This window comes from Trachypithecus francoisi, unplaced genomic scaffold (genome assembly GCF_009764315.1).
Source record: "Trachypithecus francoisi isolate TF-2019V2 unplaced genomic scaffold, Tfra_2.0 Lachesis_group17, whole genome shotgun sequence".
Taxonomy (NCBI): domain Eukaryota; kingdom Metazoa; phylum Chordata; class Mammalia; order Primates; family Cercopithecidae; genus Trachypithecus; species Trachypithecus francoisi.
In genome coordinates this window covers 20,421,313-20,444,925 of record NW_022681462.1, presented here as the reverse complement: position 1 = coordinate 20,444,925, position 23,613 = coordinate 20,421,313, and the positions used below count along the sequence as shown (strand labels likewise).

Genomic DNA, 23,613 nt, shown 5'->3' with positions numbered 1-23,613 from the left:
CTCCGTCTCAAAAAAAAAAAAAAAAAAAAAATGTCCCCACCTGCCTTGCCTAATTGGCTGTTGTAGCACATCAGATTCAGAATGTGAAGAAGACAAGACACCTGAACTCCTGCTCAGGCCCTCGCCCCCATCTTTCTTTTCCCACATGTAGCAGCAGGGAGGGGTTGTAGATGAAACCAGCCTGTTCTGGCGGGACTACTTAGCAAGCCCTTCCCTTAAAGGAAAATTATTTTGAAAAGAAAGAGGGGATCTTATTCTCTCTCTTGCTCACTGTGCTTTCTGTCTTATCTCTTCTTCAGTTTTGATTTTAATTTTGTTTTTAGGATTTTATGATTCTGTATTCTGTGGAGAAGCATGGGAGGGGAAGGTGTGTTGGAAACTGGGCCTAAAAACCGGGAGGCAGAAATGGATGTCCTGTATCAGCAGTTCTCAAGTGCTTTGGTCTCAGGACCCTTTTATACCCTTCTTCCTTCTTCATTTTTTTTTTAGCTTTATTGAGTTATAATTGATACACAAAAAATAGCACACATTTGATTTATATGTCTTGATGAGTATACATCTTGGCAAGTTTGAACATGTGCATACACCCATGAGACCATCTCCACAACCGCAATGCTAAACTTACCCATTACCTCCAAAAAATTGCTTGTGTTCTTTTTTTTTAATTTTTATTTTTTATTATACTTTAAGTTCTAGGGTACATGTGCACAATGAGCAGGTTTGTTACATATGTATACATGTGCCATGTTGGTGTGCTGCACCCATTAACTCGTCATTTGCATTAGGTATATCTCCTAATGCTATCCCTCCCCCATCCCCTCACCCCACGACAGGCCCCGGTGTGTGATGTTTCCCTTCCTGTGTCCAAGTGATCTCATTGTTCGATTCCCACCTATGAGTGAGAACATGCAGTGTTTGGTTTTCTGTTCTTGTGATAGTTTGCTGAGAATGATGGTTTCCAGCTGCATCCATGTCCCTACAAAGGACATGAATTCATCCTTTTTATGGCTGCATAGTATTCTGTGGTGTATATATGCCACATTTTCTTAATCCAGTCTGTCATTGATGGACATTTGGGTTGGTTCCAAGTCTTTGTATTGTGAATAGTACTGCAATAAACATACGTGTGCATGTGTCTTTATAGCAGCATGATTTACAATCCTTTGGGTATATACCCAGTAATGGGATGACTGGGTCAAATGGTATTTCTATTTCTAGATCCTTGAGGAATCCCCACATTGTCTTCCACAATGGTTGAGTTTACAGTCCCACCAACAGTGTAAAACTGTTCCTATTTCTCCACATCTTCTCCAGCATCTGTTGTTTCCTGACTTTTTAATGATCACCATTCTAACTGATGTGAGATGGTATCTCATTGTGGTTTTGATTTGCATTTCTCTGATGGCGAGTGATGAGAGCATTTTTTCATGTGTCTGTTGGCTGCATAAATGTCTTCTTTTGAGAAGTGTCTGTTCATATCCTTTGCCCACTTTTTGATGGGGTTGTTTGTTTTTTTCTTGTAAATTTGTTTGAGTTCTTTGTAGGTTCTGGATATTAGCCCTTTGTCAGATGAGTAGATTGCAAACATTTTCTGCCATTCTGTAGGTTGCCTGTTCACTCTGATGGTAATTTCTTTTGCTGTGCAGAAGCTCTTTAGTTTAATTAGATCCCATTTGTCAATTTTGGCTTTCGTTGCCATTGCTTTTGGTGTTTTAGACATGAAGTCCTTGCCCATGCCTATGTCCTGAATGATATTGCCTAGGTTTTCTTTTAGGATTTTTATGGTTTTAGGTCTAACATTTAAGTCTCTAATCCATCTTGAATTAATTTTTGTATAAGGTGTAAGGAAGGGATCCAGTTTCAGCTTTCTACATATGGCTAGCCAATTTTCCCAGCACCATTTATTAAATAGGGAATCCTTTCCCCATTTCTTGTTTTTGTCAGGTTTGTCAAAGATCAGATGGTTGTAGATGTGTGGTGTTATTTCTGAGGGCTCTGTTCCATTGGTCTGTATGTCTGTTTTGGTACCAGTACTGTGCTGTTTTGGTTACTGTAGCCTTGTAGTATAGTTTGAAGTCAGGTAGCATGATGCCTCCAGCTTTGTTCTTTTGGCTTAGGATTGTCTTGGCAATGCGGGCTCTTCTTTGGTTCCATATGAACTTTAAAGTAGATTTTTCCAATTCTGTGAAGAAAGTCATTGGTAGCTTAATGGGGATGGCATTGAATCTATAAATTACCTTGGGGAGTATGGCCATTTTCACGATATTGATTCTTCCTATCCATGAGCGTGGAATGTTCTTCCATTTGTTTGTGTCCTCTTTTATTTCATTAAGCAGTGTTTTGTAGTTCTCCTTGAAGAGATCCTTCACATCCCTTGTAAGTTGGATTCCTAGGTATTTTATTATCTTTGAAGCAATTGTGAATGGGAGTTCACTCATGATTTGGCTGTTTGTCTGTTACTGGTGTATAAGAATGCTTGTGATTTTTGCACGTTGATTTTGTATCCTGAGACTTTGCTGAAGTTGCTTATCAGCTTAAGATTTTGGGCTGAGACGATGGGGTTTTCTAAATATACAATCATATCATCTGCAAACAGGGACACTTTAACTTCCTCTTTTTCCTTTTTGTTCCCCCAGTCATAACCAGTTTTATTGCAAAAGGACCCTGTACACATTTATCAATTCTAGTACCTTAATAGCTACCCAACAAGTCATTAATATACAGAAACATGCATCATGAGAAGCAAGAAATATCACCCATCCCTTCTGCATATTAGCAACTTGTCACTCCTGAGCAACAGTGCTCACATCACTGAGGTCTGTGAACAGTCACTTTTCGCATTCATCCTGAGTGAAAGATGGAATGACTTAAGTACAAATGCAACATATTATAAGCAATTTCTTACAAAAAAGTCACAAATTAAACCAAAGTATTTTACAGAATTTACTACAAAACGCCATAAAAACTGCCTTCACTTAAGCTCTTTCTCCCCGTATCCCGCGAGCCAACTGGATGTCTTTGGGCATGATGGTGACTCCCTTAGCGTGGATGGCACATAGATTAGTATCTTCGAACAGATCCACCAGGTGCGCTTCTCTAGCCTCCTGCAGCGCACCGATGGCCACGCTCTGAAACCTCAGGTCGGTTTTGAGATCCTGCGCGATCTCCCTCACCAACCTCTGGAAGGGCAGCTTCCAGATGAGCAGCTGGCTCGACTTCTGATAACCACGAATCTCTCGAAGCGCCACGGTCCTGGGCCTGTAGCAATGAGGCTTCTTCACCCTGCCGGTAGAGGGGGCGCTTTTCCTGGCGGCTTTCGTGTCCAGCTGTTTGCGGGGCACTTTCCCACAGGTGGATTTACGAGCTTGGTTCAGGCCATTTTCTTTCACCCAGTGCCGAAGTTTTAGGTCACTTCTCCGACCGCCGCCCCGCTTCCGCTGTCCGAGGAAGAGCCGCAATCGCGGAGCAAAGAACCGACACTAGCCCAATGAATGACCAAACCGCTCTGCTGCTTTCCTCTTTTTCCTAATTGAATACCCTTTATTTCTTTCTCCTGCCTGATTGCCCTGGCCAGAACTTCCAACACTATGTTGAATAGGAGTGATGAGAGAGGGCATCCCTGTCTTGTGCCAGTTTTCAAAGGGAATGCTTCCAGTTTTTGCCCATTCAGTATGATATTGGCTGTGGGTTTGTCATAAATAGCTCTTATTATTTTGAGATACATTCCATCAATACCGAATTTATTGAGAGTTTTTAGTATGAAGGGTTGTTGAATTTTGTCAAAGGCCTTTTCTGCATCTATTGAGATAATCATGTGGTTTTTGTCTTTGGTTCTGTTTATATGCTGGATTACATTTATTGATTTGCCTATGTTGAACCAGCCTTGCATCCCAGGGATGAAGCCCCCTTGATCATGGTGGATAATCTTTTTGATGTGCTGGATTCGATTTGCCAGTATTTTATTGAGGATTTTTGCATCGATGTTCATCAGGCATATTGGTCTAAAATTCTCTGTTTTTGTTGTATCTCTGCCAGGCTTTGGTATCAGGATGATGTTGGCCTCATAAAATGAGTTAGGGAGGATTCCCTCTTTTTCCATTGATTGGAATAGTTTCAGAAGGAATGGTGCCAGCTCCTCCTTGTACCTCTGGTAGAATTCGGCTGTGAATCTGTCTGGGCCTGGACTTTTTTTGGTTGGTAAGCTATTAATTATTGCCTCGATTTCAGAGCCTGTTATTGGTCTATTCAGGGATTCAACTTCTTCCTGGTTTAGTCTTGAGAGAGTGTATGTGTCCAGGAATTTATCCATTTCTTCTAGGTTTTCTAGTTTATTTGTGTAGAAGTGTTTATAGTATTGTCTGATGGTAATTTGTATTTCTGTGGGGTCGGTGGTGATATCCCCTTTATCATTTTTTTTTTGAGGCAGAGTCTCGCTGTGTCGCCCAGGCTGGAGTGCAGTGGCCGGATCTTAGCTCACTGCAACCTCCGCCTCCTGGGTTTACGCCATTCTCCTGCCTCAGCCTCCCGAGTAGCTGGGACTACAGGCGCCCGCCACCTCGCCCGGCTAATTTTTTTTTATTTTTTAGTAGAGACGGGGTTTCACCGGGTTAGCCAGGATGGTCTCGATCTCCTGACCTCGTGATCCGCCCGTCTCGGCCTCCCAAAGTGCTGGGATTACAGGCTTGAGCCACCGCGCCCGGCCTCCTTTATCATTTTTTATTGCATCTATTTGATTCGTTTCTCTTTTCTTCTTTATTAGTCTTGCTGTGGTCTATCAATTTTGTTGATCTTTTCAAAAAAACACCTCCTGGATTCATTGATTTTTTGAAGGGTTTTTTGTGTCTCTGTCTCCTTCAGTTCTTCTCTGATCTTAGTTATTTCTTGCCTTCTGCTAGCTTTTGAATGTGTTTGCTCTTCCTTCTCTAGTTCTTTTAATTGTGATGTTAGGGTGTCAATTTTAGATCTTTCCTGCTTTCTCTTGTGGGCATTTAGTGCTATAAATTTCCCTCTACGCACTGCTTTAAATGTGTTGTTTGTATCTTTGTTTATCTTTGTTCTCATTGGTTTCAAAGAAAATCTTTATTTCTGCCCTCATGTCGTTATGTACTCAGTAGTCATTAATTAGTAGATTGTTAAGTTTCGGCCGGGCGCGGTGGCTCAAGCCTGTAATCCCAGCACTTTGGGAGGCCGAGACGGGCGGATCACGAGGTCAGGAGTTCGAGACCATCCTGGTGAACACGGTGAAACCCGTCTCTACTAAAAAATACACACACAAAAAAAAAAAACTAGCCGGGCGAGGTGGCGGCGCCTGTAGTCCCAGCTACTCGGGAGGCTGAGGCAGGAGAATGGCGTAAACCCGGGAGGCGGAGCTTGCAGTGAGCTGAGATCCAGCCACTGCACTCCAGCCTGGGCGACAGAGCAAGACTCCGTCTCAAAAAAAAAAAAAAAAAAAAAAAGATTATTAAGTTTCCATGTAGTTGAGCAGTTTTGAGTGGGTTTCTTAATCCTGAGTTCCAGTTTGATTGCACTGTGGTCTGAGAGACAGTTTGTTATAATTTCTGTTCTTTTACATTTGCTGAGGAGTGCTTTACTTCCAACTATGTGGTCAATTTTGGAATAAGTGCGATGTGGTGCTGAGAAGAATGTATATTCTATTGATTTGGGGTGGAGAGTTCTGTAGAAGTCTATTAGGTCTGCTTGGTGCAGAGCTGAGTTCAGTTTCTGGATATCCTTGTTAATTTTCTGTCTCGTTGATCTGTCTAATGTTGACAGTGGGGTGTTAAAGTCTCCCATTATTATTGTGTGAGAGTCTAAGTCTCTTTTTAAGTCTCTAAGGACTTGCTTTATGAATCTGGGTGCTCCTGTATTGGGTGCATATGTATTTAGGATAGTTAGCTCTTCTTGTTGAACTGATCCCTTTACCATTATGTAATGGCCTTCTTTGTCTCTTTTGATCTTTGTTGGTTTAAAGTCTGTTTTATCAGAGACTAGAATTGCAACCCCTGCCTTTTTTTTTTTTTGTTTTCCATTTGCTTGGTAGATCTTCCTCCATCCCTTTATTTTGAGCCTATATGTGTCTCTGCATGTGAGATGGGTCTCCTGAATACAGCACACTGATGAGTCTTGACTCTTTATCCAATTTGCCAGTCTGTGTCTTTTAATGGGAGCATTTAGCCCATTTACATTTAAGGTTAATATTGTTATATGTGAATTTGATCCTGTCATTATGATGTTAGCTGGTTATTTTGCTCGTTAGTTGATGCAGTTTCTTCCTAGCATCTATGGTCATTACATTTTGGCATGTTTTTGCAATGGCTGGTACAAGTTGTTCCTTTCCATGTTTAGTGCTTCCTTCGGGATCTCTTGTAGGGCAGGCCTGGTGGTGACAGAATCTCTCAACATTTGCTTGTCTGTAAAGGATTTTATTTCTCCTTCACTTATGAAACTTAGTTTGGCTGGATATGAAATTCTGGGTTGAAAATTCTTTTCTTTAAGAATGTTGAATATTGGCCCCCACTGTCTTCTGGCTTGTAGAGTTTCTGCCGAGAGATCTGCTGTTAGTCTGATGGGCTTCCCTTTGTGGGTAACCCAACCTTTCTCTCTGACTGCCCTTAACATTTTTTCCTTCATTTCAACTTTGGTGAATCTGACAATTATGTGTCTTGGAGTTGCTCTTCTCGAGGAGTATCTTTGTGGTGTTCTCTGTATTTTCTGAATTTGAATGTTGGCCTGCCTTGCTAGGTTGGGGAAGTTCTCCTGGATAATACCCTGCAGAGTGTTTTCCAGCTTAGTTCCATTCTCCCCGTCACTTTCAGGTACACCAATCTGATGTAGATTTAGTCTTTTCACATAGTCTCATATTTCTTGGAGGCTTTGTGCGTTTCTTTTTACTTTTTTTTCTCTAAACTTCTCTTCTCGCTTCATTTCATTCATTTGATCTTCAATCACTGATAGCCTTTCTTCCAGCTGAATGAATCGGTTACTGAGGCTTGTGTATTTGTCATGTAGTTCTTGTGCCATGGTTTTCAGCTCTGTCAGGTCATTTAAGGACTTCTCTACATTGGTTATTCTAGTTAGCCATTCGTCTCATCTTTTTTCAAGGTTTTTAGCTTCTTTGCGATGGATTCAAACTTCCTCCTTTAGCTCGGAGAAGTTTGATTGTCTGAAGCCTTCTCTCAACTCGTCAAAGTCATTCTCCGTCCAGCTTTGTTCCGTTGCTGGCGAGGAGCTGTGTTCCTTTGGAGGGGGAGAGGCACTCTGATTTTTAGAATTTTCAACGTTTCTGCTCTGTTTTTTCCCCATCTTTGTGGTTTTATCCACCTTTAGTCTTTGATGATGGTGATGTACAGATGGGGTTTTGGTGTGGATGTCCTTTCTGTTTGTTAGTTTTTCTTCTAACAGTCAGGACCCTCAGCTGCAGATCTGTTGGAGTTTGCTGGAGGTCCACTCCAGACCCTGTTTGTCTGGGTATCAGCAGCGGAGGCTGCAGAATAGTGAATATTGCTAAACAGCAAATGTTTCTGTGTGATCGTTTCTCTGGAAGCTTTGTCTCAGAGGGGTACCCGGCTGTGTGAGGTGTCAGTCTGCCCCTACTAGGGGGTGCCTCCCATTTAGGCTACTTGGGGGTCAGAGACCCACTTGAGGAGGCAGTCTGTCCGTTCTCAGATCTCAAACTCCGTGCTGGGAGAACCATTACTCTCTTCAAAGCTGTCAGACAGGGACATTTAAATCTGCAGAGGTTTCTGCTGCCTTTTGTTTGCGTATGCTGTGTCCCTAGAGGTGGAGTCTGCAGAGGCAGGCAGATCTCCTTGAGCTTTGGTGGGCTCCACCCAGTTCCAGCTTCCCTGGACCAGCCTCTTTGTTTACCTACTCAAGCCTCAGCAATGGCGGGCGCCCCTCCCCCAGCCTCGCTGTCACCTTGCAGTTAGATCTCAGAATGTTGTGCTAGCAATGAGGGAGGCCCAGTGTGCGTGGGACCCTCCGAGCCAGGTGCAGGATATAATCACCTGGTGTGCCCTTTGCTAAGACTGTTGGAAAAGCGCAGTATTAGGGTGGGAGTGACCCCATTTTCCTGGTGCTGTGTGTCACGGTTTCCCTTGGCTATGAAAGGAAATTCCCTTACCCTTTGCACTTCCCAGGTGAGGCGATGCCTCGCCCTGCTTCGGCTGTTGCTCGGTGGGCTGCACCCACTGTCCTGCACCCACTGTCTGACATGCCACAGTGAGATGAACCCAGTACCTCGGTTGGAAATGCAGAAATCACCCGTCTTCTGTGCCGCTTATGCTGGGAGCTGGAGACTGGAGCTGTTCCTATTCAGCCATCTTGGAATCTCTTCTTCTTCTTCTTCTTTTTTTTTTTGAAACAGAGTCTCACTCCCCAGGCTGGAGTGCAGTGGTGCGATCTCAGCTCACTGCATGTGCCATCATGCCCCACTAATTTTTTTTTTTTTTGTCTTTTGTAAAGTTGAGGTCTCGCTATGTTGCCCAGGCTGGTCTCAATATCCCAGACTCAAGTGATCCTCCTGCCATGGCCTCCCAAAGTGCTGGGATTACAGGCATGAGCCACTGTGCTTGGCCTGCTTGTGTTCATGCGTGCATGTGTGTGTGTGTGTTTTGGTAAGAACACTTAAGATGACATGTATTGGGCCGGGCGTGGTGGCTCACACCTGTAATCCCAGCACTTTGGGAGGCCAAGGCAGGCGATCATGAGGTCAGGAGATTGAGACCATCCTGGCTAACACAGTGAAACCCCGTCTCTACTAAAAATACAAAAAAATTAGTCGGGCATGGTGGTGGGCACCTGTAGTCCCAGCTACTTGGGAGGCTGAGGCAGGAGAATGGCATGAACCTGGGAGGTGGAGCTTGCAGTGATCCAAGATCGCACCACCGCACTCCAACCTGGGTGACAGAGCCAGACTTTGTCTCAAAAACAAACAAACAAACCAAAAAAGAAAAAAAAAACAACATATATCGGCCAGGTGCGGTGGCTCATGCCTGTAATCCCAGCACTTTGAGAGGCCGAGGTGGGCAGATCACGAGGTCAAGAGATTGAGACCATGCTGGCTAACATGGTGAAACCCCATCTCTACTAAAAATACAAAAAAATTAGCTGGGCATGGTGGCACACTTCGATAGTCACAGCTACTCAGGAGGCTGAGGCAGGAGAATCGGTTGAACCCGGGAGGCAGAGGTTGCAGTGAGCCGAGATAGTGCCACTGCACTCCAGCCTGGCAACAGAGTGATACTCTGTCTCAAAAAAAAAAAAAAAAAAAAAAAAAAACATGTATTCTCTTAATGTATTTTAAAGTGCCCAATACCTTATCATTAACTATAGGTACTATATTGTACAGCAGATACCTAGAATATATTCATCTTGGCCAGGCGCGGTGGCTCACACCTGTAATCCCAGCACTTTGGGAGGCTGAGGCAGGCCAATCATGAGGTCAGGAGATTGAGACCATCCTGGCTAACACGGTGAAACCCCGTCTCTACTAAAAATACAAAAAATTAGCCAGGCATGGCGGTGTGCGCCTGTAGTCCCAGCTGTTGGGGAGGCTGAGGCAGGAGAATGGCATGAACCTGGAAGGCGGAGCTTGCAGTGAGCTGAGATCACGCCATTGCACTCCAGCCTGGGCGACAAAGCAAGACTCTGTCTCAAAAACAAACAAAAAAAAGAATTTATTCATCTTGCATACAGAAGAATGGATGAAAAAAATGGTATGTACACATGATGGAATACTATACAACTTTAAAAAAGAAGGAAATCTTGCTATCTGTAACAACATGGATAAACCTAGAGAATACTGTGCCAAATGAAACAAGCCAGTTACAGGAGGAAAAACACCATGTGATTCTACCTATATGATGTATATTCCACATACATAAGAATGGAATGGTGAGGCCGGGCACGGTGGCTCAAGCCTGTAATCCCAGCACTTTGGGAGGCCGAGACGGGCGGATCACGAGGTCAGGAGATCGAGACCATCCTGTCTAACATGGTGAAACCCCGTCTCTACTAAAAATTACAAAAAACTAGCCGGGCGATGTGGCGGGCGCCTGTAGTCCCAGCTACTTGGGAGGCTGAGGCAGGAGAATGGTGTAAAACCCGGGAGGTGGAGCTTGCAGTGAGCTGAGATCCGGCCACTGCACTCCAGCCTGGGTGGCAGAGCCAGACTCCGTCTCAAAAAAAAAAAAAAAAAAAAGAATGGAATGGTGACCACCAGGGACTGGGGGAGGGAGCAATGGGGAGCATTTTTCAATGGACATACAGCTTCTATTATATAAATAAAAAATTTAAAAAGCTGTGGTAAAATACACATAACATTTTTAAGTATACAGTTCAGTTGTATTGAGTACATTTATATTGTGCAACCATCACCACTCTTTATCTCAAGAACTCTTTTCATCTTGAAAATTGAAACTCTATCCATATTAAATGAAAACTCCCTATTCTTCCCTCCCTCAACCCCTGATCACCACCAGTATCCTCTGTTCTCCATGAATCTAATTAGGCACCCCAAGTAAGTGGAATCATATAGCACATCCCCCTGTGTGGCTTACATCACCCTGCACAATGTCTTTTTTTTTTGCCCAAGCTTGAGTGCAATGGCATGATCTCAGCTCACTGCAACCTCTGCCTCCCAGGTTCAAGTGATTCTCCTGCCTCAGCCTCCCAAGTAACTGGGATTACAGGTGTGTTCCACCACCCCGGGTAATTTTTTGTATTTTTAGTAGAAACGGGGTTTCACCATGTTAGCCAGGCTAGTCTCAAACTCCTGACCTCAGATGATCCGCCTGCCTCTGCCTCCCAAAGTGGTGGGATCACAGGCGTGAGCCGTGCCCGGCCCACAACGTCTTAAATGTTTATATTGTAGCATGTTTCAGAACTTCCTTCTTATGGCTGAACAACATTCCATTGTATGTATACACCACATTTTGTCCATCCATTCATCACGGATAGACATTTGGGTTGCTTGTACCTTGCTTGCTATTGTGATAATACTGCGACAAACATGATTGAATAAATACCTCTTCAGGACTCTGCTTTCAATTCAGTTGGATATATAACCAGAAGTGGAATTGCTAGATCATATGGTAATTCTATTTTTAATTATTTGAGTAACTGCCATGTTGTTTTCTTCAGCAGCTGCACCCTTTTGCATTCCCAGTAACACTACATTAGGGGTTCAATTTCTCCATATCGTTGCCAGCACTTGTTATTTTTGATTTTTAAAAAATGTATGTTTTGACAAGTAAAAATTATATGGATTTATGGTATACAACATGATTTGATATATGTGTGTATATATATACACACACACACATTGTGGAATGGCTAAATTAACCTATTGAACATATGCATTGCCTCATATACTTCCCATTTTTTGTGATAAGACCACTTAATTCTCTTAGCAATTTTCAAATATACAATGTATGGTTACTTACTGTAGTCAGCATGACGTACAGTCGCTCTCTTGAACTTATTCCTCCTGTCTAACAAATTTTGTGTCCCTTGACATCTTTCCAATCTCTTCATCCCCCACCCTCTGGTAACCACCATTTTACTCTCTATTTCTATGAGTTAAACTATTTTATACTCCATATATAAGTGAGGTCTTTCTGTACCTGGCTTATTTCACTTGACATAATATCTTCCAGGTTCATCTGTGTTGTCACAAATGACAGGATTTTCTTCTTTTTAAAGGATGAATGGTACTCCATTGTGTGTATGTACCACATTTTCTTCTTTCATCTGCTGATGGACACTTACATTGATTTTATATCTTGGCTATTGTAAATAATGCTGTAATGAACATGGGAGTGTGAATATCTCTTCAACATACTGATTTCATTTCCCTTAGATGTATACCCAGTAGTGGTATTGCTGGATCATATGGTAGTTCTACTTTAAAATTTTTGAGGAATCACCATAGTGTTTTTCATAATGGCTGTACTAATTCACATTTCCATCAGTAATTTGCAAGGGTTTCCTTTTCTCAACGTCCTTGCCAATACTTGTCATCTTTCTTCTTTTTTGTAATAGCCATTCTAACAAGAGTGAGGTGATATGTCATTGTTTTGAATTGCATGTCTCTGGTAATTAGTGCAGTTGAGCACCTTTTCAGATTCCTGTTGGCCATTTGTATGTCTTCTTTTGGGAAATGTCTGTTCAAGTCCTTTGATCATTTTAAAACTCGGGTTATTTGTTTTCTTCCTACTGAGTTGTTTGAGTTTCTTATATACACTTTAGATCATAAACCTTTCTCAGATACATGGTTTGCAAATGTATTCTCTCACTCTGTAAGTTGTCTCTTCACTGTATTGTTTCCTTTGGTGTGTAGAAGAGTTTCAGTTTGATGTAATCCTATTTGTCAATTTTTGCTTTTGTTGCCTGAGCTTTTGGAGTCATATCCAAAATTTTTGCCCAGACTAATGTCATGAAGCTTTTCCCCTATGCTTTCTTCTAGTAGTTTTACAGTTTCAGGTCTTATGTTTGTCTTTAATCTACTTTTATTTGATTTTTGTATATGGTGTGAAATGAACATCTAATTTCATTATTCTGTATTTGAATATCCAGTTTTTCCAGCACCATTTATTGAGTAGGCTGTCCTTTCCCCAGTGTATGTTCTTGGGACCTTTGTTGAAAATCAGTTGACTGTAAATATATGGATTTATTTCTGGGTTCTTTATTTTGTTCCATTAGTCTATGTGTCTGTTTTTTGGTGGTGCCATGCTGTTTTGGTTACTACAGCTTTGTAGTATATTTTGGAGACAGATAGTATGATACCTCTAGCCTTGTTCTTTTTTCTCCAGATTGCTTTGGCTATTTGGGGTCTTTGGTTCTATAGGAATTTCAGAGTTGTTTTTTCTATTTTTGTGAAGAATTTTGTTAGTATTTTGATAGAGATTGCATTGAATCTGTAGATCATTTTGGGTAGTATGGGCATTTTAATGTTAATTCTTCCAATCCATGGACACAGCATATCTTTCCATGTTTTGTGTGTGTCCTCTTCAGTTTCTTTCATCAGTGTTTCAATGGTGTTTTCTGTGTACAGATCTTTCATTTCCTTGATTAAATTTATTCCTAAGTATTATTTATTTATTTATTTTATTATTATTATTGTTATTTTTTGAGATGGAGTTTCACTCTGTTGTCCAAGCTAGAGTGGCGTGATCTCGGCTCACTGCAAATCCTCCGCCTCCTGGGCTTAAGTGATTCTCGTGCCTTAGCCTCCTAAACAGGTATGCACCACCACACCTGGCTCATTTTTTGTATTTTAGTAGAGATGGGGTTTCACCATGTTGCCCAGTGTGGTCTCAAATTCCTGAGCTCAGGCGATCCTCCCGCCTTGGCCTCCCAAAGTGCTGGGATTACAGGCATTAGCCACTGCACCCAGCCTATTCCTAAGTATTTTAAAATGGCTATGGTAAATGAGATTGTTTTCTTCATTTTTTTGATAGTTTGTTGTTATTGTGTACAAACACTACTGAATTTTGCATGTTGATTTTTGTTTCTTTTTAAAAAAAATACTAACAGATAAGCAAATGCATGTTGATTTTGTATCCTGCAACTTTACTGAATATGTTTATCAGTTCTAACATTTTTTGGTGAGTTTTTACTATTGTCTATCTATCTAAAGATCATGTCATCAACAAACACAATTTAACTTTTTCCTTTGCGATTTATACAAATTTTATTTCTTTCTCTTGCCTAACTGTTCTGGCTAGGATTTCCAATACTATGTTGAATAGAAGTGTCCAGAATAAGCATTCTTGTCTTATTACTAATCTTTTTTTTTTTTTTTGAAATGGAGTCTTGCTCATCACCCAGGCTGGAGTGCAGTGGCACGATCTTGGCTCACTGCAAGCTCCGCCTCCCGGGTTCACACCATTCTCCTGTCTCAGCCTCCCGAGTAGCTGGGACTACAGGCGCCTGCCACCAGCCCTGGCTAATTTTTTGTATTTTTTAGCAGAGACGGGGTTTCACCGTGTTAGCCAGGATGGTCTCGATCTCCTGACCTCGTGATCCACCTGCCTCGGCCTCCCAAAGTGCTGGGATTACAGGCGTGAGCCACTGCACCCGAGCTGTCTTATTACTAATCTTAAGAAGAAAGCTTTCAATTTTCACTATTCAATATGATGTTAGCTGTGGGCCTATTGTATATGATCCTTATTGTGTTGAGGTCCATTCCTTCTATGCCTAATTTATTGAGAGTTTTTAATCATGAAAGGATGTTGAATTTTGTTGAATACCTTTCTCCATCAATTGAGATGATCAGGCTGGGCATGGTGGCTCACACCTATAATCCCAGCACTTTGGGAGGCCGAGGCGGGTGGATCACAAGGTCAGGAGATCAAGGCCATCCTAGTTAACGTGGTGAAACCCTGTCTCTACTAAAAATACAAAAAAACTAGCCAGGCGTGGTGGTGGGCGCCTGTAGTCTCAGCTACTCAGGACGCTGAGGTAGGAGAATGGCGTAAACCCGGGAGGTGGAGCTTGCAGTGATCCGAGATTGTGCCACTGCACTCCAGCCTGGGTGACAGAGCCAGACTCCATGTAAAAAAAAAAAAAAAAATTTGAGATGATCATTGGACTTTTGTCCTTCCTCCTGTTAATGTGGTGTATCATATTTATTGATTTGTGTATGTTGAACCATCCTTGCATTCCAGGAATAAATCCCAATTGATCATAATGGATGATCGTTTTATTTTTCTTCTTGGTGGGGACAGAGTTTCACTCTGCTGCCCTGTTGTCCAGGCTGGAGGACAGTGGTGTGATCTCAGCTCACTGCAACCTCTGCCTCGTAGGTTCAAGCAATTCTTATGCCTCAGCCTCCTGAGTAGCTGGGATTACAAGCGCCTGCCACCATGCCCTGCTAGTTTTTGTATTTTCATTAGAGATGGGGCTTCACCATGTTGGCCAAGCTGGTCTCAAACTCCTGACCTCAAGTGGTCTGCCTGCCTTGGCCTTCCAAAGTGCTGGGATTACAGACATGAGCCTGGCCTGGATGATCTTTTTAATGTGTTGTTGAATTCGGTTTGCTGGTCTTGCTTTGTCACCCAGGCTGGAGTGTAGTGGCATAATCTTGGCTTACTGCAGCCTCAAACTCCTGGGCTCAAGTAATCCTCCTGTCTCAGTCTTTCAAAGTGCTAGTATTACAGGTGTGAGTCACATTGCACCTGGCCTTATTGAGGATTTTTGCATTTATGATGATGTAGTCCCATTGGTCTATAATTTTCTTTTCTTGTAGTGTCCTTGTCTGGCTATTGTTCACAAGCATGTTGTTCAATTTCTTTGTATTTGTGAAATTTTCTGAAATTCCTTTTATTATTTCTAGTTTCATACCATTGTGGTCAGAAAAGATACTTGGTATGATTTCAGTCTTCTAAAGCTTATTAAGACTTGTTTTGTGGCCTAACATGTGAGTTGTCCTCGAGAATGTTCCATGTGCACCTGGGAAGAATGTATTTTCTTTCTTTTTTTGAGGCGGAGTCTCGCTCTGTCGCCCGGGCTGGAGTGCAGTGGCCAAATCTTAGCTCACTGCAAGCTCCGCCTCCCGGGTTTACACCATTCTCCTGCCTCAGCCTCCCGAGTAACTGGGACTACAGGCACCCACCACCTCGCCTGGCTAGTTTTTTTGTATTTTTTTTTTTTTTTTTTTTTTTTGAGACGGAGTCTCGCTCTTCCGCCAGGCTGGAGTGCTGTGGCCGGATCTCAGCTCACGGCAAGCTCCGCCTCCCGGGTTCAGGCCATTCTCCTGCCTCAGCCTCCCGAGTAGCTGGGACTACAGGCGCCCGCCACCTCGCCCGGCTAGTTTTTTCTATTTTAGTAGAGATGGGGTTTCACCATGTAGCCAGGATGGTCTCGATCTCCTGACCTCGTGATCCGCCCGTCTCGGCCTCCCAAAGTGCTGGGATTACAGGCTTGAGCCACCGCGCCCGGCCTATTTTTTTGTATTTTTTGAGTAGAGACGGGGTTTCACCATGTTAGCCAGGATGGTCTCGATCTCCTGACCTCGTGATCCACCCGTCTCGGCCTCCCAAAGTGCTGGGATTACAGGCTTGAGCCACCGCGCCCAGCCGGAAGGATGTATTTTCTACTGCTGTTGGATGGAGTGTTCTTTATATGTCTGTTAGGTTCCTTTGGTCTAAAGTGTAGTTCAAGTTTGATGTTTCCTTTTCGATTTTCTGGCTTTGTTGAAAGTGGACTATTGAAGTCTCCTACTATTATTATTATTATTATTGAAATGGAGTCCTGCTCTGTCACCTAGGCTGGAGGGCAGTGGTGAAATCTCGGCTCGCTGCAGCCTCTGCCTCCCGGGTTCAAGTGATTCTCTTCCCTCAGCCTTCCGAGTAGCTGGGATTACAGGTGGGAGTCACCATGTTCAGCTAATTTTTGTAGTTTTAGTACACATGTGGTTTCACCATGTTGGCCAGGCTGGTCTTGAACCCCTGACCTCCAGTGATCCGCCTGCGTCAGCCTCCCAAAGTGCTGGGATTACAGGTGTGAGCCACTATGCCTGGCCTGAAGTCCCCTACTATTATTGTATTATAATCTCTCAAGATGTATTGATATTTGCCTTATGTATCTAGATGCTTTGATGTTGGGTGTATTTACAGTTGTCCGTTGGTGTGTGATTGCTTCCAGTACCTCTGTGTATAACAAAAACTGCACCATTCAAGTCCCGCAGTTGCCCTGCAGAACCTATGTATATGAAAAGCTGGCCCTCCATACACATGGGTTTCCCATCCTGTGAATACTGTATTTTCGATCCTCATTTGGTTGGAAAAAATCTGCATATAAGTGGACCCATGCAGTTCAAACCCGTGTTGTTCAAGGGTCAACTGTATATTTACAGTTGTTATATTGTCTTGATATATTGATCCTCTATAATTGTGTAATGATGTTCTTTGTCTTGTTTTACAGTTTTTTACTGAGTCTATTTTATCTAAGTATAGCTACACCTGCTCTCTTTGGTTTCCATTTGCCTGAGATATTTTTCTAGCCTTTTACTTTCATTCTATGTGTGTTCTTAAACGTGAAGTTAATCTTTATAGGCCACATATAGTTGGGTCTGTTTTTAAATTTTTGGTAGTATCCAAGCTAATGGGTGTGAGGTAATAATTCTTTGTGGTTTTGATTTGCATTTCTCTAATGATTAGTGATGCTGAACATCTTTACATATGATTGTTGGCCATTTGTGTTCTCTTCTTTGGAGAAATGTCTATTCAAGTCCTTTACCCATTTTTTTTTTTTTTTTTTTTGAGACAGAGTCTCACTCTGTCGCCCACGCTGGAGTGCAGTGGCCGGATCTCAGCTCACTGCAAGCTCCACCTCCCAGGTTCACGCCACTCTCCCGCCTCAGCCTCCCGAGTAGCTGGGACTACAGGTGCCCGCCACCTCTCCCGGCTAGTTTTTCTTTTGTATTTTTTAGTAGAGATGGGGTTTCACCATGTTCACCAGGATGGTCTCGATCTCCTGACCTCGTGATCCGCCCGTCTCGGCCTCCCAAAGTGCTGGGATTACAGGCTTGAGCCACCGCGCCTGGCCAAGTCCTTTACCCATTTTAAAAATGAAGGCATTTGCTCTTTGTTGTTGAGTTGTAGGAATTTTAAAAATATATTCTGGATAGTAAGTCCTTTTCAGATATATGATTTGCAAATATTTTTTCCCATTCTGTGGATTGCCTTTTCACTCTTTTTTTAATTTTTTTTGAGACAGGATCTTGCTCTATTATCCCTGGAGTACAATGGCATGAATGTGGCTCACTGCAGTCTCAACCTCCCTGGCTCAAGGGATCCTCCCACCTCAGCCTCCCAAATAGCTGAGACCATAGACACATGCCACCGTATCTGGCTAATTTTTGTATTTTTTGTAGAGATGAGATTTCACCATGTTACCCAGGTTGGTCTTGAACTCGTAGGCTCACATGATCTGTCTGCCTTGGCCTCTTCAAAGTGTTAGGATTACAGGCGTGAGCCACTGCACCCGGCTGCCTTTTCACTCCTGATTGTATCCTCTGTTGCACAGACATTTTTTTGTTTGATGTAGTACCATATGTCTCCTTTTTTTTCCCCCATGCTTTTTACGATTTCGAGCATCTTTTTGTGGGCTTATTGTGCTTGTATATCTTCTTTGGAGAAATGTCTGTTCAAGTCCTTTGCCCTTTTTGAATGGGGTTGTTTGGTTTTTCTGTTGTGGAATATTTAGATTTCTCTATGTATCCTGCATGTTAAACCATACTAGAGATGTGCTTTTCAAATATTTTCCCCCATTCTGTGCATCACCTTTTTTATTCTGCTAAAAGTGCCGTTTGATGCAAAAAAGTGTTTAATTTTCATGAGGTCCAATATATCTATTTTTTCTTCTGTTGCCTGTGCCTTGGGTGTTATATTCAAGAAATCATTGACAAATCCAATGATATGCCCTTTTACACTCTTAAAAATTATAGACAACCCCAAATAACTTTTATTTAGTGGTTTTAACAATATTTACCATATCCAAAATATGATAAACATTACAATTAGTATTTTGGAAAAATGCCATATTAGAAACTGATCATTTAAAAGTAACAACAATGAATCCATTACATGTGAACATACTTTTTTTTTTGAGACGGAGTTTCACTCTGTTGTCCAAGCTGGAGTGCAGTGGTGTGATTACAGCTCACTGCTCACTGTAGCCTTCGCCTCCCAGGCTCAAGTGATTCTCATGCCTTAGCCTCCTGAGTAGCTGGGATTACAGGTGCCCACCACCACACCCGGCTAGTTTTTGTATTTTGTAGTAAAGACGGGGTTTCACCATATTGGCCAGGCTGGTCTTGAACTCCAGATCTCAAGTGATCCACCCACCTTGGCCTCCCAAAGTCCTGGGATTATAGGCATGAGCCACTGCGCCCAGCCAACATACTTTTTATAAAAACAACTATTTTCTCTAAAACAAAAAAAATGTGGATAATAGTAATAGAAGACAGCTGGATTTTCGTATCTGTTTTTGTATTCAGTCTGTTATGTATGTTGTTTTGAATGAAGTAGATGAAGGAAATCCAGCTACATACAGATTTGGAGTTGGAAAAAGTAGTATTTTAATAACCTTTTTAGGTCATGGTGGATACTCTTCTTTGGTATGTCATCAAAATTAGACAAATGGCAGTTTCTGAAAAATTAGTTGTAATATGTGTAAAAAATTAGTTGAATCCATATCAGTGAACTCATACCTTTCTATAGTAAACTTCATTGCTCTATCTTGCACTTTGAATGGGTCTTTTATTCATGCCTGATAATGTAACATCATACATTGGTCATTTTGAAAATGATGGTTCGTGAATTATACACATCTTCTAAATGTAGGCACATTTCAGTCTGTAATACCAAAAACTAATATTTGTCAGTGTTACCACTGATTTCATCAGAAAAGTCTTGAGGTGTTAAGAAGTCTTAAGGTATCTACCAGCATGGATACACATTTTCTAAAATTTTAAATCTTCACTTGCAGCTCCAATTTTACAGTTGGCAACAAATACTGTCAGTTGTTTTCTATGAGGTGACAGGTTCACTTCATTCATTTTTGAGAAAATGTTTGCCAAATACCCAAGTCTGAATAATCATAGTTTGTTAGTCTTTTTTTTCCTAATAAAAATGATGTTCTATGAAAAAGCAGGTAGGTCAGCTTGCAATTCAAACAATTAGGTAAGTGCTTCAAGTACTTTGGTATTCAGCAGAAGTGCTTTGTATACAGAGTATTAATAAGACATGTATTCAAGGGATATGTTTTAATAAAATTAATAATTATTACTCCATCATGGACATTCTTACATGAAGTTTGCCTTTCTGTTGAACTGCAAGTACATGGAGGTGAAGACTATGACTCCTGATGCAGTTTGGTGCCTCTTCATTGATTAAGGCTCTAGAAGGCACCAAATACTGTTGCTTTCGCATCATCAGTGCAAATGTCCGCAAAGGGAATGCTGCAGAAAAACTCTTGGTATTATTATGAAAATGATGTTGACCTCTTGGATCCCCCGGGAAGGGTCTTGGAGACCCAGGAGTCCAGGGATCATAATTTGAGAGCCATGGCCTATGTGACCATGGGTACTAATAGCACATGCCTCCAGCTCCCTTGATCAGCCTCCCTTGGCCTCATTTTCCTCAGTTGAAAAGAGAGGCCTGGGCAGGCTCTGTTTCTCTACGCTGTTGGACCCTGTTTGCTAGCCCCCGAAGCTGCTTCTCCCTTAGCAGTGATGCTGCTCTTAGCTCCTGCTTTTCCTCCCTCTCTCATGCTTCCCTTTCTCTCCATGGCTCCTCCTCATCTCACTCTTTACGGGTTGGCATTCTTGTTGTTTCGTCTCCTCCTCCTCTCCCTGGGTGATCTTATTTCCTCCCTGGTCTTCAACCATCACCTGCAGGCTGATAGCTCCCAAATCTCTATCTTCAATCCACATGTCTGTCCCGGGCTCCCGTTTTGTGGTTGCACCAGAGACCTTTCCACCTGTGTGCTCTACAGGCAAGTCAAAGCATGTCTAAACTGGTTTCTTCATCTTCCCCCACACATTACTTCCTCTTCCGGAATAGACAGTCTTGGTTAATCCATCATCTGTTCAGCTGCTTAAGCCAGAATCCCAGGAGCCCTCCTCTCCTTATCTGGCTCCCTTCCTTCCCTCCTCTGCTCACCTGGCCTATCAGTTTGCCGCCTAAACATTTTCCCAGTCTCTCCTTGCTCTCCAGCCCCTCCACCACTGCCTCAGCTCAGGCACTCATCCTTTCTCACCTGAACGATTGCAAGGGTCTTCTCCCTGGCCCCCTGCCACCTGTTTTCAACCTGTACTCTACAGTTCTGGTTGGAAACCATGAGAGTGATCTTCTCACACTTTTTTTTTTTTTAACTTTTAATTTAGGTTCAGGAGTACATGTGCAAATTTGTTATATAGTTAAACTCGTGTCACAGGGGTTTGTTGTACAGATTATTTCATTACCCAGGTACTAAGCCTAGTACCCAGGAGTTATTTTTTCTGCTCTTTTCCGTTTTCCCAACCCCCCACCCTCCACCCTCAAGGAGGTCCCAGTGTGTATTGCTCCCCTCTTTGTGTTCATGAGTTCTCATCATTTAGCTCCCACTTGTAAGTGAGAACATGTGGTAGTTGGTTCTCTGTTCCTGCATTAGTTTATTAAGGATAATGTGTTTTTCATTAAATAAATACATATCGAGTACTTATCATACTAGGCTCTCTGCAGGCTGTGGGAATACAACATAGGCAGGACACAACAGATACTGTGCTGACCTCCAGCACTCACAGCATATGAAGGAAGAGAGAAAAGGACAGGGCACAGGCCATTAGGACCCAGTACAGTGGGGAAAGATGGCAGAGGTGCTTGAGAACCCCTAGAAGTTTTGGCTGAGGGCTGAGTCTGAGGGTTTTCAGGCAACACTTCCTGGAGGAAGCAGCTCTCACGTTCAGACTGCAGCCTGGGTGGGAATTAACTAAGAGAGATGAGAGTGTTGTGGTGAAAAACTTTACTGGAAAATTTGATCATCTAATCTCCCTGTTAAATACTTCTCTTGTGAGCTTCGCCACTGCCTGCAGGATCAAGTCCAAATTCCTTACCATGAAACACAACCTTTGTGGCCTCATTGTCTACCACTCCCCTGTATTCATTGTCACCAGCCCAAACTGATTTCAGTTCCCCTAAACACTGCTTGCTCGCTCTGTCAGCTCCAGGCCTTTGCACATGGAGTTCCCTGTGCCCTCCACCCTTGCCATGCAAATCCCTACTGCCTATCTATCCAACTGTGAATCACCCCACGTCAGCTGTTCAGGAGACCTTCCTGGTCCCTCCCCTGTAGACTTTGTGGCTCCCTCTCTTGTTCTCCCCACCTGTACACACACCTGGACTCTTGTGCCCTTATCACATACTTAGAGCTTGTCCACTCATGCGTCTCCCTTGCCCCTACCTGCGAGTGTAGGAACTAGACCCCTGTCTAGTTCACACACCCTCATCCCATGAGTATTTTAGGCATCCCCAGGGTATGTGACTCCCCTGTGCTAGTGGACAAGGTTAGACAATTACCATTACCTTCCCATCTTTTCCCCTCCTCTAGCTGTGTGACTTCCCTTTGCCCCTACCACACCCCATGTAGCTATCAGTTTTGCTGGACACAGCCACACCCATCAGGTACCCCATACCTGCTGGGAGTCATGGACACTCCTATAGGAGCAGTGCTGTGGGGCTGCTGGGCCCTGCATTGCCTTATAGAGCTGTGGGGCTTTGCCCCACAGATGCATCTAAATTATAAATACCAGTCCAGCCCAGAATCAGTTCTTTCTGTTGAACAAAACTATCTCTGGATCAGCTTGTTGTGCCTGTTTTCCTTCTTCCCTTAGAGTTATTTCCATCAGAACCTTTCTACCCCTCATGAAAATAGGCTTCCCAAAGGTCTGCCCACCAGCTTACTAGACAGATGTGGCCTGCATTGTCCCCTTGGAGACAAAAGATGTGTGGGTATTTATTTACTTAAAATAGTAAGTTATGGCTGGGCACGGTGGCTTATGCCTATAATCCCAGCACTTTGGGAGGCCGAGGCGGGCGGATCACCTGAGGCCAGGAGTTTGAGAGCAGCCTGCCCAACATGGTAAACACCGCCTCCACTAAAAAATACAAAAATTAGCCGGGCGTGGTGGTGCATGCCTGTAATCCCAGCTACTTGGGAGGCTGAGGCAGGAGAATCGCTTGAACCTAGGAGGCGGAGGTTGCAGTGAGCCAAGATCATGCCACTGCACTCCAGCCTGGGTGACAGAGCAAGACTCCATCTCAAAATAAATAAATAAATAAATAAAAGACAGTAAGTTATATAAGCAGTGCTGAATACAGCTTCATCATTTAAAAATCCAAACAGTTTGGAAATATATAGACTAATATATAAATGCTCTCCTTGCACCTCTCTAAAGCCTACCATACAGGTAGGCACTGTTAATTATTTGGTGGAAATGTTCAAACTTTTTGCTTTGCATGTGAGTGGCTGGGATAGTATCTGAGAAATTAATTTTTTTCTCTCCTGAATTTTCCCTTTTTCTGCCCTCACATTTATGGAGCTTATTACCTCCAGAGCAGCTTTTCAGGTTAGAAAACTGAATTAATCTTCAGGCATCTCTGGCTTTTGTGTGCTGAAAGCTTAAGCATTTAGGGCAACTCCAGGATTTGCTGAGTAGCTCATCAAAGGACGAGGATTCTCTTGCATAGACTGAATGCCTTGACTGGAAACGATGGAAGAAGGATTTCCTTGGGAGTGGAAAGGACCCCAACCCTTTTAGCCCTGTCCTCCCCAGTCTGGCTGGGGGCAGGACTGCAATCCCAGAAGAGGCAGTCACATGGTAAGGCTAGCCAGGGGTGTCCAATCTTTTGGCTTCCCTGGGCCACATTGGAAGAAGAAGCATTGTCTTGGGCCACACCTAAAATACACTAACACAATAGCTGATGAGCTAGAAAAAAAAAAAATCACAAAATCTCATAATGTTTTAAGAAAGTTTACAAATTTGCATTGGGCCGCATTCAAAGCTGTTCTGGGCTGCATGCGGCCCACAGGCTGTGGGTTGGACAAGGTTGGACTAGGCTGTGAAGA

General features: G+C 42.9%; 1 protein-coding gene across 1 annotated transcript; it reads right to left on the bottom strand.

Annotated features, from left to right (window-relative positions):
• Positions 1-2,634: 2,634 nt before the first annotated feature.
• On the bottom strand, positions 2,635-22,240 carry LOC117063076 (histone H3.3A-like). The gene is made up of 2 exons (XM_033176841.1): positions 22,181-22,240; positions 2,635-3,479 (listed from the first exon to the last, which is right to left on the bottom strand). Exons 1-2 carry the CDS (start codon positions 22,238-22,240, stop codon positions 2,976-2,978), a joined length of 564 nt encoding a protein of 187 aa, XP_033032732.1. The 3' UTR covers positions 2,635-2,975.
• Positions 22,241-23,613: the final 1,373 nt, after the last annotated feature.